Here is a 14270-nt window from a genome sequence, read left to right as displayed (position 1 = left end):
AGGAGGAGGGAGGGGGACTTCCAGTGTACAGCAATATCTCCAGGTCTCTACAGCCACAGCAGCTTGTTGGTGGTCACACCCCTGTCCAAACACCGAAGGCAGCACATGTTCACATAAAGCTCGCCCCCGAGATGCTGTGCTTGTACCACTGAGGTACTGTGGAGAGTGCTAAGGTCCAAAACTAACTTTTTTTTTTAGCAAGTTTTATCTGTAGAATGTTGTATTCTAGAAATGAAAGGCAAATTTCATGACTGTTTATATTTTTAAAATGGGATAACAGAACCCATGTTGCTTGTGTTTTTTATGTCTTTATTAACACAACCAACTACTGTTATTTCTATCAATAAATAATTTTATATGCTCTGTTGTCCATTTTAGTTCAGCTGTTAGGGTAAACTATATCTCATGGTAATCTGTCCCAACAAGTACACTTTTACTGCAATTTACTAGGAAAAGGGCAAATAACAATTATAGATTTAAAAAAATCATCACACAAGTTTTTAGGTGTTATCTTTGTCTTAAAACCACCTCCATCATAGCAGGGAAAACACATCCTGAGGAGCTGAGAATGTTACTGTCAGGTACTGTTCCCCCTGTGTTCAATATGAAAGGAAGCTCACACATCTGTCAAATTCATACTGCTGACTTGTTTCCCCACAAAAGGTAAGTCCTGTGATTTTCACCCTGATGTCCCCAGATTTATCCATCATAGCAGGGGGAACACATCCTGACAGCTGGGAATGTTACTGTCAGATTATGTTTCTGTTTGCGGTCTGACTCTGTGTCCCTAGCTGCCATTTTCCACCGGTCCTTCAGAGGCCTTCAGACTTTTCTCCCTCTTTGTTTGGACTGGACTGAGTGTGAGAAATGTTTAAAATTAGTGATATTATTTATGTATAACTGTTCTGTTTCTTCTGTGAAGGAGAGGGTGGGTTCTGGAAGGTCTTTATTTTATTTGCAATGGAGAAATTATAAATGAACTAAAAAAAATTGACAATCCCTTTGTGTATCCTCCATATCTCCAGAGACAAGAATGTTCACAACCTCTGGTTGTTATATCCCAATTAGTGTCATGACCTGTATTATCCTAAGTATACTTTTGACCACAAATTTAGGTGCCATAAAGGAAAAGGTTAACACATATTTATTGTTTCAGAGGGAAAACATTCATTAATGTTTGTACACAGAAAAATTCTAGTAATGCACAACAGGCTTTCAGTACTGTACTTAAACTTGCAGTGTTACGGTGTATTGGCAGTAACATGCAAAATGTAGCAAATGAAAATATAACCTAAGATATTTGATGTGGATAATAAAGGTAGAAGGAAAAAAGTATTTTTTGAATTACTGCGTAACAAGTGTTCTTTAAAAATGGCTCTTGACAATGGCTCATTGTCACATGTGCAAAAGATCAGCATGCAAGGAGTGTACTGATGTGGTCTATAACAAAACATTCAGCAGTTGCAGTTCTAAAGGGAAGTATTTTTCAACATAGGAAATGATATCCTATGTGAGAAGGCTATGAGGGGCAACAACTGCATGCTAGCATTTTAAATATATTATTGTGTATCACACTTGTAAATCATGTAAAAATTGCAGTGTTGTTGTTTTGTTTTCTTCCGCTGTACCTACATTTAAGTACCAGTAAGAACCGGAAAGTATTTTATACGTACGGATTCATATGAGGAAGTTACACCGAGGGTTCCGGGAAATTACATGGTAAGTGATGGGAAGTTACACTGTAAAACGCAGGCTGTATTATAAAGTGTTACCGAAGTTTATTGAAATAAAAGAACAATCCAGAGCAATGTCTCTCTCTCTGTGACTGAATGCAAACTTAATGAACACTTTACCACAAATGTACTGTGTAAAGAACATGTAGGTCTAATAAAACACAATTTCAATGTGTGTGTGTGTGTGTGTGTGTGTGTGTGTGTGTGTTTATGTACGTATATACACAAGCACACCTCTCTCACCTGATGTCATCGCACCCACCTGCTTGAATCTGTGACATGCATCAACACGGTCTGGTGACTGGACTGTTACACCAGTTTTGTCTACATTCCATATGTCAGTGCCGTCAAAGTTGTCTTTCTCAATGATCTGCCCAAGGCTCTTGAAGAAGCGTTTCACATTTTTGTGGTTAAACCTTTGTGGTAAGGCTGGGTTTCGCTTCATAAAGAATGTGAACCAGTCAGACCCTGCCATCAGCCTCTCATCCCATGTTTGTGGTGTTTGACGTTATATAGTACTACCAGTTGATATGCAAACTTTCTGACCTAAAAGAAAGTGGAATAGGAAACCTGAATACATAGACATAAAAAGTTTTTCAATTTGTCTGGCACCTACAGTAGTATTCAATTCTACTCTGGTCTCCAGTGGTTAACTTGTCATATGCTTACTTGGAGTCCGTCTATAATACAGGTCTGCCGCCTGAAACAAATAGTCAGCCAACACTTCCTCCTGCACCTCAGAGAAAACTTTGTTGCTGCTTTAGTAACCTTCACTGAGAGGGTCAATGGACCCCTGGTCTCTCAGCTTCTGCGGTGTCTCGCAGTATCTGCTCAGTGTAACATGGCAGATCCCATCTGCCTTCGCAACAGATCTGACTGACTTGCCCTTCTTTGTGACTCCATCAGATGCCTTTTTAAAAACATTGGCAGGCACACATCTGTCAGTCTTTCTTTTCCACTGCCGAGGCATTCTGTAAAATTATTCAAATCAAGAAAGTGTTCCTAGTTGTATGTAAGGGGATGTTACAACCCACCCCTGTCAACCATTGTTTAGCTAGCTGTATTAGCATGGTGGTTTGAAATAAGCAAGGGGAAAATGCATCACATTTTGTCTGAGAAACTACAGTTTAATCTAATATAAGTCATATGATTTTATCTGCATAGTATAAGTAATAAACAAATGATAGTCTCGATCAAAAAATTTATTTCCTTACCTCAAAGTCTGTTTTTCTCTACAGAATCTGCACGCGCCTGCGTCCAGCCTTGACAACCACCATGTGGGATCAGGGAGGAAGTGGGTAAACACCGAAATGATCATAAGACTCTTATCTTGTCCCTGATTGGTGGAATTAGTAGTTACAACTCTCGCCATGTTACAACCATACTTGATCTCCCCAGTATTTGATTCAGCCCGTCAATCATCAATTTGGTAATACAACACCCTTAATGAAAATATTAATTAGTATTGGGAAGTGAACTGTCTTTTATTTGAAGCCAAAATTAAAATATATAGGTGACGGTTATAGGTTATAGGTAATGGAGATTTGCACGCACCTCCAGTCAGGATACATTCCCATTGTTGAGTGACATCCCAGTAAGGGCATGTGTGTAACACAGTTCTGATGCAAATCTCTGGTTCATCACAGGTTGCACGTTCTCCTTTACTTTACTTTCAATTTCATGTGTGTCACACAGGTAGATGTCTCTGATGCAAATCTCTGGTTCTCAGATCACACCCTTCTCCTTTACTTTATTTTTGTACTTCCTGCTCTGTAGACCTGTTTTGACATGAACCGAAAAGTCTCTGTGAAGTTCGTATATGGGATATTAAACAACACATTTCAGTTCTCTGTAGCTTACAGTAAATCAAGTATGTTGAAGTTAACAGCAAGTATTCTCTTTGGTCGGACCTGCTGAAAACTTGATCGTCTCCAAACAGGTAGGATTGCACAACACAAGTTTGGTTTAAGTAGAAAAATCTGTTGAAATTGCAGAATCAAGCAGAAAATCAGTGACTGTGAGGCAGCTTTGGTGTGTTGAAGTGATCATGTGATGTCAGGTCAGGCTGTTATATAGCTCCTGCTGCTGTGATTACTGTTCAAGATACAATAAGGATTTATTTTTGTCCTTTTATGACATTATTTTTTCAATTGTAGCCCACATGCTCTCTTTCACACACACACACATACATAGAAGCACCAACCATTATTAAACCAGCTACATGTAAACAAATCGGTTAAGGGATTAAGGGAAGGGAAACACAAGCATCTACAGAATGTCGTCCAGCTTTATTAACATAGTCTGCAATCATTGTCACCAAATTTTTACATATAATGAGCTATGGAGGGCTGGGAGAACAGAGGAATTATCTACTTCACAATTGTCAAGCTAAAAGGTTTTCACAAGTGAAGAACAAAGAAATAAATATCTGTATCTCACTTTTAGTACAGGAAATGAATTTCCAGAAGCTGCTATTAGATATAAGCAATGCCCTGCGTTTGGACGAGGTAAAAGCTTTAGCATTTCTTTGCACTGAACTCCTGGGCCGACGTCCAACCTCAGTGGATTTGGCCAGCGACCTCTTCTCCTGTCTGGTGGATCGAAACCACCTATCACCTGAGCAACCACACCTGCTGACCGAGCTTCTCCTGACAATCCAACGCACCCAACTGGTCCGTGACCTCGGTCTCAATGACCAAGCATCTACAACCAGGAGGCTTATCTCTCCTTACAGGTGGGCTGCCCACACACAAATGTTTCACTTTATTAGGGGTCCAAGCAGCGAAGCTCGCTGCTGGAGCCCTTTTGTTTTTCTTCTCATTATTCTTTCTTTCTTATTTTTCTCCGTGTTCGCTTTTATGTAAGTGTTCATGCAGCAAAAACCGTAAGACCAAAAGTCACCGAAATTGGCAGGTGAGTTTCAAATATCATCCTCTACTCAGACACATATAATGACACTCATTGACCTCAAGGTGGCGCTGTAATAATCATGTTTATGTTTTCACAATTAAAACAGCTTGGCCTGGAGTCAAAATTCTTTCATCATTTTAATTTCTCAATTCATCTTCATATTTTCTCCAATGGTCTTGTGCTCTAAAAATGTCTAATCTTGCAACTTTTTCGCCGTTTTCTCAAAATCCTATTTTTGACAACTTGTCAAAAATTGTTGGGCCAGTCATCCCTTGTCAGGATCATCTACAGACTTCATTAATCTTAAATTATCAAGGAAATTTCAACTTGTCAGTCCATTTTGAAATTATACATTTTTAGACCTGTGTCCTTAAGTTCATTTCACAACGTTCATGTTCGGATGCTAGGTCCGAGCTTCTAGGTGGAGCCACAAAAGCGAAAAGTTTATATCTTGTTATAGACTGCATGAATTCGTGTTCGAAATTCAGATTGCATGATCTAGGGGGATGAATCAGCACCAAGATGAAGGTATCCTTCTGTTGTGAAGTTGTGTGGTTTAAAAGTTGACATGCCATATCCTGTGCTACTTTTGTAATTTCCAATCTCCAGTGACAAATCTCAAATATCCAATATGTATAAAATGATATAAAAAAGTATATATTAAAATCAAAAAATTGAACTTTATTCAATTCATAATTCATCCTGTCAAAACCTTCTTGGCATGTCCTTAGGTATTTTTCAGAGGTAGTTTCAGAGGTTAAGGTGGTTTTCTTTCAATGCAAAGGTTAAGAGTTGAAAACCCGCTCTTGCCATCCTGAGAGTCGTCTGAATCTTTGCATTTTCCAGGATTAGTTCTGACACATCTCATAGTAGCAGTATGTGTGTATAAATTACTAGACATGGGATTCATTCCAGATCTCAACGAAATAAAAATTCAGTACAAACATAGTCATGTGAAAACACATCTTCACTGAATGTCATAAGCTACATCAAATGTTTCTAAAAGTAGATTTGTATACCTCAACAGAGCATCAGCATGTAGTGACGATCACACACAATGAATTATTTTAAATAAAATCAAGAATTTTGCTTCTTGTCAAATATTTTAGGCAGACCAAGTACTTTGTTTTTTCCCTTGTTCTTGTTCTTCTACTTCTACAGAGATTGATATTAAACGTTGTTCATCTAAGTGCTTCAACCCTGCTCACTGCTGCTTGCAGCTATTTTTAAGCACACACATATGTTTCATGTTATTAAAGATGATGTAGTTCACAGAAAAAAAATATAAATGCAGTCATTTACCATTAAATGTAGGGTAAATTAATCTATGTCCAGTCCAGGATCAGACCTCCTTTGGAAACACTGAAAATCTATATTGCATTTATCTGTAATTCCAGGAAGCTGATTTATGACCTTTCAGAGGACATTACTGATGAAGACTTAAAACAAGTGAAGTTCTTGTTGAGAGAACAGCTCCCGCGCAGAAAACTGGCTGAAAATGTTGTGAGTGCTTCTTCAAAATTTCAATGTTTGAGACCCATATTATTTTTTAAGTGCCTTATGGTAAGATTAAGTGTAATTTGCTTAATTGTTCAGACTACACTGGAAGTCTTCCAGGAAATGGAGCACAAGGACCTACTCAGCAGTACCAATCTAACTTTACTGAGGAGCATTATCGAGTCTGTCTGTCCCATATTGAAGGAAAAGATCAACCGGTTTGAAGAAGTGCAGGGTAAGCTACAGAAACTTTACACTGAACCAACAGGTTGAAGGAGGAAGAGCGGGAACAGAGATTAAAAACTGTGCAGACAGGGAGTGGTGATCACCTGACAGGGCCTGCAAGATGTACAGTACACTCACACACACACTCACACACACAGACTTGAAGTCAGGGAAGCAAGGACTGGGGTAGAATACGAAAATTCTTTAATAGTTTTTGTCTTTCTTGCTGAGTATAATTAAGACTTCAGTTCCATGCAATTTTAATATTTTCTGATTAACTCGTCCGTAAATCACTTAACTTTTGTTTTATTATCATTTTAAATTACAGAGAGGTTCAACGGCCCTATAGCACAAGAGGGTCCTGAACAAAACCAGGTATATTCTTTGATATTGCTTTGAATCCGTCTGAGTTGCATGCCAGATTTCTATCATGACATTATTGTCACATTTCTTCTGTGTTACTTGTCGTGTTCATGGGTGTAATTTATGGTAGGGACAGTGGGGATATGTCCCTACCACTTTTCTGATTACTTAAATGACCTGACTACCTATTGGTGTTTTCACAAAATATTAACACAATGAGATTTTTGTTAAATAATCATTAGTAATGTGGATATAATGACTAAGTAGGTAAAGGTAAATCAAAGAACAGCTAGAACAGTCTGGTTACATCACTTTACTGTAATGGGAAAAGACAACATTTATGCCATATCATAATATTATGATATCCAAAATCTAAGACGATATCTAGTCTCATATTATGATATCGATATAATATCGATATATTGCCCAGCTCTACTACGAACTGTAATGTTACCTCACAGAGCAGATCCTTGTGATTTGAGCATTATTTTAAACCAATTTCTCCCATCGCTCATTCTAAGTACATGAACAGAGTGGCCTCAGAGAGAGATAGAGGAAGACAGAGAGAGAGCCCAGTCCCAACAGAGAGAGGAGAAAGAGATGACCATGTAAGCAATTCAACTGTGAGCTGTGATGTTGTTATACAGTCATAATATGATTGTCAATGACAGTGTATTACATAGTGGTTGTCCATACAGGCATCAGAGACATATTTAGGAGGACCGAGAGAGTCAGAGGGACAGAGCCCAGTCCCAACAGAGAGAGGAGAAAGAGACGACCAGGTAAGCATTTCAACTGTGAGCTGTGATGTTGTTATACAGTCATAATATGATTGTCAATGACCGTGTATTACATAGTGGTTGTCCATACAGGCATCAGAGACATATTTAGGAGGACCGAGAGAGTCAGAGGGACAGAGCCCAGTCCCAACAGAGAGAGGAGAAAGAGACGACCAGGTAAGCATTTTAACTATGATCTACAATGTTATCTTATAGAGCCACAATATGATTGTCAGTGACAGTGTAGTCATTAGCGATTGTCCATACAGGCATCAGAGACATATAGAGGTAGACATAGAGAGACACAGCAACAGAGCCCAGTCCCGGCAGAGAGAGGAGAAAGAGACGACCAGGTAAGCATTTCAACTATGATCTACAATGTTATCTTATAGAGCCACAATATGATTGTCAGTGACAGTGTAGTCATTAGTGATTGTCCATACAGGCATCAGAGACATATAGAGGCAGACAGCGAAGGCCAGAGAGAGAGAGCCCGGTCCCAACAGAGAGAGGAGAAAGAGATGACCAGGTAAGCATTTCAACTGTGAGCTTTGGTGTTGTCTGAGTGTATTCCTGCTTCAAATATTTATAAAACATTATTAATATGATTAATAAATTATAATAGGTTCTTGTAGTTGGTGTCATAACACATTTAAATGTTTATATAGTATACTTATAATGTACCATATATATGTGCATCATAAAAAATATTGCTCTTTTGTTGATGTATTTTAGATTCATTGGCTGATAGTGAATAATAATATACCAAGGAAATGGGCATTGGTTTTTTTTAATCTATTATATAGCCATATTGTGTAGAATTGCAGGGAATGCAATGAAAAAATCCTAGATTTTCTGGGGCAGGACCCCCAGACCACCTGCCAAATTTATGTCCCCACCACTTTTCAAATCAAACCTGCATTCATGATCACATTACTGATATTTTATTCTTTTTACTACAGCCAATCTAAAATCTGTTTGTTCTGTTCTGTTTTTTTATCAGGTCCCTCCATCTTTATATGCTGAAAGTACTCATACATACCAGGAAATACCAGGTACTGTACTACTCTGTCTGTTTACCTGCTCATATCTCTGTATCTGGTTAACATGAGAGCTTTTGGTCCAATACACTGGCTACACAGTTTAGAAAAATGTTGCTGCTTGAGATTTCTTTTTTAATACCTTCAGTGACTAAGTCATAGTATATATCTGTCTTAAATAGATAAACAAGTATTTTATGATTTTCTTTTATGACAGCAATCATTTTGTAACAGTGAGTGTTTTTTTCAAATGATCAGTATTTGAATTTTCATATCTTAATTTTTAAATTGTAATAATTAAAATATCTCAAATTGTAATACTATAAAAATGCAACATTGATGCTCATGTAAACGCACTCACACTGAACACATTTTTAAACATTTTGCGGAGAATTATGATCCCAATAATTGTGTGTGTGTGTACACACTCAGGTAGTCCCCTCTCTGGTCACTCTTTTTCTCCATCCCCAGCATCTGTCAGGCAACTGGAAACACCTCCAGCCCTCCAAGAGGACCACTGCTTCTCGAGCTGGTTCAGAAAAACTTCCTGCTGCTGCTGCCTGCCTGAAGACAAAGACTGAAACTATTCCTGTCTTAATCGTACGAGAAAACCTCACAGAGAAAAGTAAGAGAGTTGATAATCACAATTATCAATCCAAATATCTCGACTATACAGCAAGCCATTGGATCACACTACAGGATAACTTTTCCGACAGTTTGACTTTGTTTTGCACCTGTACATGCTACCATGGATACCCGGGCAAGGTAATGCCCTCAAGCTACTACCACTGTGGCTTCACTCCAGAGACTTGAAATAAACCTTACTCCACACATGATCAACTGTCAATAAACATGGCCTCAATAACTGAGCTCTTAAAACTAAAGACTGAGCTCCAATCTAGTGAAAGTCTGATCAGAGAACTTACTGAACAGCAGGAAGAGCTGTATTCCTGTATGGCCGATTTGGAATTAACCGGTGTTTTGGTTTAGCAAGTGACCGTGTTAATTGATGACTTTAGGCTAAATGCATTACGGATGCTTGTAGTGACGACAGCTGTTGAAAACACAAACAGAACCTGTGGGGGTCCTTGTAAAAGCCTTAAATTCTCTTAAAGTTAATGTTCAATACAGTATATATTTGTCTGGTCCTTTTTGTCTTACATTATGTAAATTAAATGATGTCACCAATAAGAGCCATTCACATTACTTCACTTATTTCTCTGAAATTAATCTTTTTAAATGTTTGCTTGTCGAGAGTAAATGAGAGTAAAATGCCAAATCTCATTGCAGTATCCACACTGATAGTCACAAGTTAAGCAGACAGTAGGCTGGACAAACCAGGTGGCTACTGGCCATGTGACCACACAGTTTACACTATATTTAGCCACCAACTGAACATATTGTGTGTACACAATGACCAAGTAGGTTAATTGGTTGAATATGGGCCACTTTCCAATTGAAAATAACTGTATAAAATCCCAAGATAGGCTACAGCTGCACTGCCGACTTAGGTGCTACGTTTTGTTTCCCACATTATAAGAAACATTATGAGGCGAATCCTTCTTGCTGAGCACAATTTAACTTATGTAAATGGTTAGCGTAGATACTAAACACAGGTAATTATGTATTGATTAAAGTAAAATTGATATGGCTTTTAGGAGGACACCTAAGTGTTCTGTTAGTGTTTTCAACAGCTGCCGTCACTACAAGCGACCATAACTCATTCGGCAGAAAGTTGCCAGTTAAGAGGGTCACTTGTTAAACCAAAACACCAGCTCCCTGGCTGGCACGCATAGGCCTATGGCTATGCATGTGGCTGGAAACGATGAGGGCAAGAGTGGTATGGAGAGCCAAGCAGTTCAAAATGGTGAAAGGAGGAAGATGGATCTCTTTCCCAGTGTTAATCCGCTGAGGCGGATGATCCCCTTCCATTAGAAGATGGTTTTGGATCACTTGCAGGTCTCATGGATCAACCAGGTGACTCCTGCCCTTATTTCTCCTCAGTCTTTATCCACACAAGTTTCACCTGGAAAAGCCACCCTCCCTCAGGACACTTATTATGGAAATATCCGCTCTGTGCACCGAGGAAGCCCCGCAAACATGCCTGGGCCTCACTGCGTCTTTGTGATCCTGTGGTCTCTCAGTTGCCAACACCTCCACTGTCTGCCGGTAAGCCCACACAGCACCACTCGCCATACAAACCAACTATCTACGATGGCAGCTGTCAGGATGGGAACCCAGAGTTCCTAGTTGTTGGAGATTCCATTGTTAGGCTTATGGAAATCCCTAAGGGCACCACTTACTGTTTCTCTGGCTCAAAAGTTCTTGATATTATGGAACACATCCCTGCCCTTATTTACTTACATCCTTCTGCTCACACAGTTATTGTCCATGTGGATACTAATGACATCAAATTAAAACAATTCATCAACAGGTTTTTGAGTCTCTATGCTCAACTATTAAGAGTCTGGGCAAGTATTGTATTGTGTCTGAGCCCATCCCCACACTAAGGGGAGGTTGTGAGAAATTTAGCGGCCACTACAGCCTTCATAATTGGTTGATGAATTTCTGTACAGCTACCATATTGGTTTCATCGGCCATTTTGATGCATTCTGGACCAGAACTGACTTGTACAGAAGAGATGGAATTCATCCGAACAGGAAAGACACCAGACTGTTGATTTCAAATTTCACTCACTGCTTGTTCACACAGCTCAGTTTTCAGAGACTTTTCTTGCATCCAGCCTCGAGGTTTACACCACAGCTACTCTATGTAACACTGATGACTTGGTTACGCACTGGAATAAAAATTGTTCCACCATTCTCAATTCTGCTGCACCTCTTAAGCCTCAGAAATGCAAACTAAATGCATGTCCATGGCTTAATGAGCACACTCACAATGAAAAAAGACAATGTTGAAAAGCCAAGCAAAAGTGGAAATCTGATAAATTACAGTCATCTCTTGACAATCTCAAATATTTAATGTGTTCATATCAAGTAGCTATTAAGGATGCAAGAATGGCTTTCTTTGCAAATCTAGTTGCAGACCATCCTCATAACACAACAGTGTTATTCAATACTATCAATTGTGTCGTCAATCCTTCTCTGCGTTGTGTAAGCACTCAGAGCCCAATACACGATGACTGTAGTTACGTGTGTAAAATGAAGGCAGTACATTCCACAGGCAGTTCAAAACCAGTTTGTCTCATATGTTCTGAGACCATGGCGATTGTGAAGCACCACTTCAGACAAAGCACAAATCTTTGGAGCAAACATACCCACTCAAATCTGAACTGAAGGCACAAAAAATAGGAACGATCTAAGAGCCTAATATGATCGATCCACTTTATTTTATGGTGCACATTGCTTTATTTTTAAATGCAGCCCTTATTTTAGGCTACTTGAAATGAGAAAAGAACATTTATTATATGAACATTGTATTAGAGTACTTATTATTTATAACATCAGTGTATAATAGAATTTTAGTTTCTTTCATGTTGTTGGTGTATATATTCATTCACACCTCACATCAACTGTATTGATTTTTTTATGTGTTGAAGTAGCGGCCGGAGGCCAAGCAATCAGCCCGTTCCAAACAGGCACGTTTTGAACAGGCACTGCACTAGTTTTCTCACAGAGATTATTGATACTGTGGGTCCCTCTATTGTTTCTATTATTAATAGCTCTCTAGTCACTGGAAACTTTCTGTCCAGTTTAAAACGTGCTGTGGTAAAACCCCTCTTAAAAAACCAAACCTTGACCCTGTTTATCCAGCCAACTATAGGCCTAATATCTAAATTGCCATTTTTATGAAAGATTTTTGAGAAAATAGATTTCAATCAGTTGATGAACTCTTTTAAATGAAAATTCTGAATAAATGAATTCTAGATAAATTCCAATCAGGCTTTCGTTTTACATACAGCATAGAGGCAGCTCTCCTCAAAGTGACAAATGACCTTTTAAATTCAGATGCAGGGCTCACTGAGTTATTCTTAACACATTGGACATTCTTAACTTTATCACAAAACCATTCTTCGTCCATTGTCAAAACATTGCAAGTTCATAATTTACAGCAGAAAACATTAAACGCCGGTGTTGTTCTTGAACAGAACCCGATAAATCTGTTCAGTGAATCAGCGCACAGTGTTAAGGTCAGGTGATGCAATATACCGACTATGTTGAGCTGGAGATGTGCTGTCTGAAAGCGAATTTCAGTGTAACTTTAAAGTCCATCTTAAAAGATGGATGATTTGGCCGAAAGAAAAAAACACTTTTTCAATAAAGTTTAATTTTGTAAGTTAATTGTATTTTGTTGAATTATTTTTATTTAATCAAAACAACCCAATTGCAATCTGACTGATATTACCTGGAATGCACAATCAAAAAAAACATGATTTATGAAAATGACTAAAAATGGAGATATCTGATTTTGCAAATGAACATTTCATTGTTCCCAGGTCAAATTCTGTGACCAGAGGGGATCGGGCTTTTGTTGTCAGAGCCCACAAACTCTGGAATGCACTTACTATAGACATCAGACTGTCGACATCTGTGTCAATGTTGAAAAACACTTAAAAACCTACTTTTTTAGGATGGCATTCTTGTGATATACCAATGTGGGGTGCATGTGTGTGTGTGTGTGTATACCTCTACACGCATATCTGTTTCTGTGTAGATATTTATGTATGTATGTATGTATGTATGTATTCATGTGTGCACATCTTTGTTTTTGTTTTATTTGTTTTTACCAGTTTTTACTGGATTTTATTGTATTGTTTTTATTTGATTTTATCACCTTGTTTCATCTCTGTAATATTCCATAATTGTATTTGTTCTTGATCTCCCTTAGCACTGTTCTGTCTTAATAGTTATTCTTACTGCCTCTACATTTATTTAATTGGTTCTGTTTTTATTGCCTTGTGAAGCACTGTGTAACATTTGTTTTGAAAGAATAAAGAAGAAACTTTTTCTTTCTTTTCTGAAGAATTCCAGCTATTGCCTGAGGTGAGAGTATACCAGGATTCAGTCATTATGATGATTACAGCAATGTGAAATGTTACAAATGTTGCCGTCTCAAGAAGACAAGACTTCAACTAAACGGAGGACCTTTCGCCCTGTACAGTTTCAGACTGTGGTATCTGCTTGATAATAAACAACTACAACTTCCCTGATCCCAAAAGGGCTCTCAGAAAGCAAGAGGGGATCATGATTGATGAAAATAAGTTTGATTAACTCTGGAAATTTCAAATGAAAACAGTATTCAAGCCCTGCTCCATGTGTGGACATACTGCAGCATATTTGCATGTATTTACACATATCCGTGTGTCTTCCAGGAAATCTGCTCACAATGTTTGAGTGGCTGGGCTTTGAGATAGAGATACAGAGAGATTGTAAGAGGGAGGAGATGCTGTCCGCCATGCCTTAGCTCACCAGCAAAAACCACAGTCAGATGGACTGCCTGGTATGTTGCGTTCTCAGGCATGGTCTGGAGCAAAGTGTGTATGGCGTGGATGGCCTCACCGTCAAGCTCCAGGAGTTGATGGAACCTTTCAATGGATCTCGGTGCTCCTCTTTGGCAAAAAAAACAAGCTGTTTTTCATCTAGGCCTGCCAGGTCACCTGTGAGCATCGAGGCTGATGGCCCTATGGTCCAAGGATTGAACCAACAACCTGCCGGTCACAAGCTCGCTTCTTTCACCTTAAGGCCACCTGCATATCTCGCATA

General features: G+C 38.7%; 1 protein-coding gene and 1 long non-coding RNA gene across 3 annotated transcripts; one reads left to right on the top strand and one right to left on the bottom strand.

Annotated features, from left to right (window-relative positions):
- Positions 1 to 522: 522 nt before the first annotated feature.
- On the bottom strand, positions 523 to 3037 carry LOC121906529. Of its 2 annotated transcripts, XR_006098658.1 has the most exons (4): positions 2948 to 3037; positions 2403 to 2704; positions 1996 to 2279; positions 523 to 854 (listed from the first exon to the last, which is right to left on the bottom strand). It is a non-coding gene; the product is annotated as an uncharacterized LOC121906529 (long non-coding RNA). The 2 variants fall into 2 exon arrangements; XR_006098657.1 differs by lacking the exon at positions 523 to 854 and having other exon boundaries at positions 1917 to 2279.
- A 473-nt stretch (positions 3038 to 3510) lies between these two features.
- LOC121906507 lies at positions 3511 to 13971 on the top strand. Its single transcript, XM_042425378.1, has 14 exons — positions 3511 to 3672; positions 4179 to 4467; positions 6041 to 6146; positions 6240 to 6375; positions 6694 to 6740; positions 7250 to 7336; positions 7427 to 7510; positions 7601 to 7684; positions 7784 to 7860; positions 7953 to 8036; positions 8511 to 8562; positions 9019 to 9172; positions 10552 to 10860; positions 13880 to 13971. The coding sequence occupies exons 2-14, from the start codon at positions 4187 to 4189 to the stop codon at positions 13969 to 13971; spliced, it is 1593 nt and encodes a 530-aa protein (XP_042281312.1). The 5' UTR covers positions 3511 to 3672; positions 4179 to 4186.
- The last annotated feature ends 299 nt before the right edge of the window (positions 13972 to 14270 follow it).

The sequence above is a fragment of the Thunnus maccoyii genome, chromosome 11, assembly GCF_910596095.1.
Source record: "Thunnus maccoyii chromosome 11, fThuMac1.1, whole genome shotgun sequence".
Classification (NCBI taxonomy): Eukaryota; Metazoa; Chordata; class Actinopteri; order Scombriformes; family Scombridae; genus Thunnus; species Thunnus maccoyii.
Note: the sequence above shows the minus strand (reverse complement) of the source record. Positions and strands in the feature narration are given on the sequence as shown.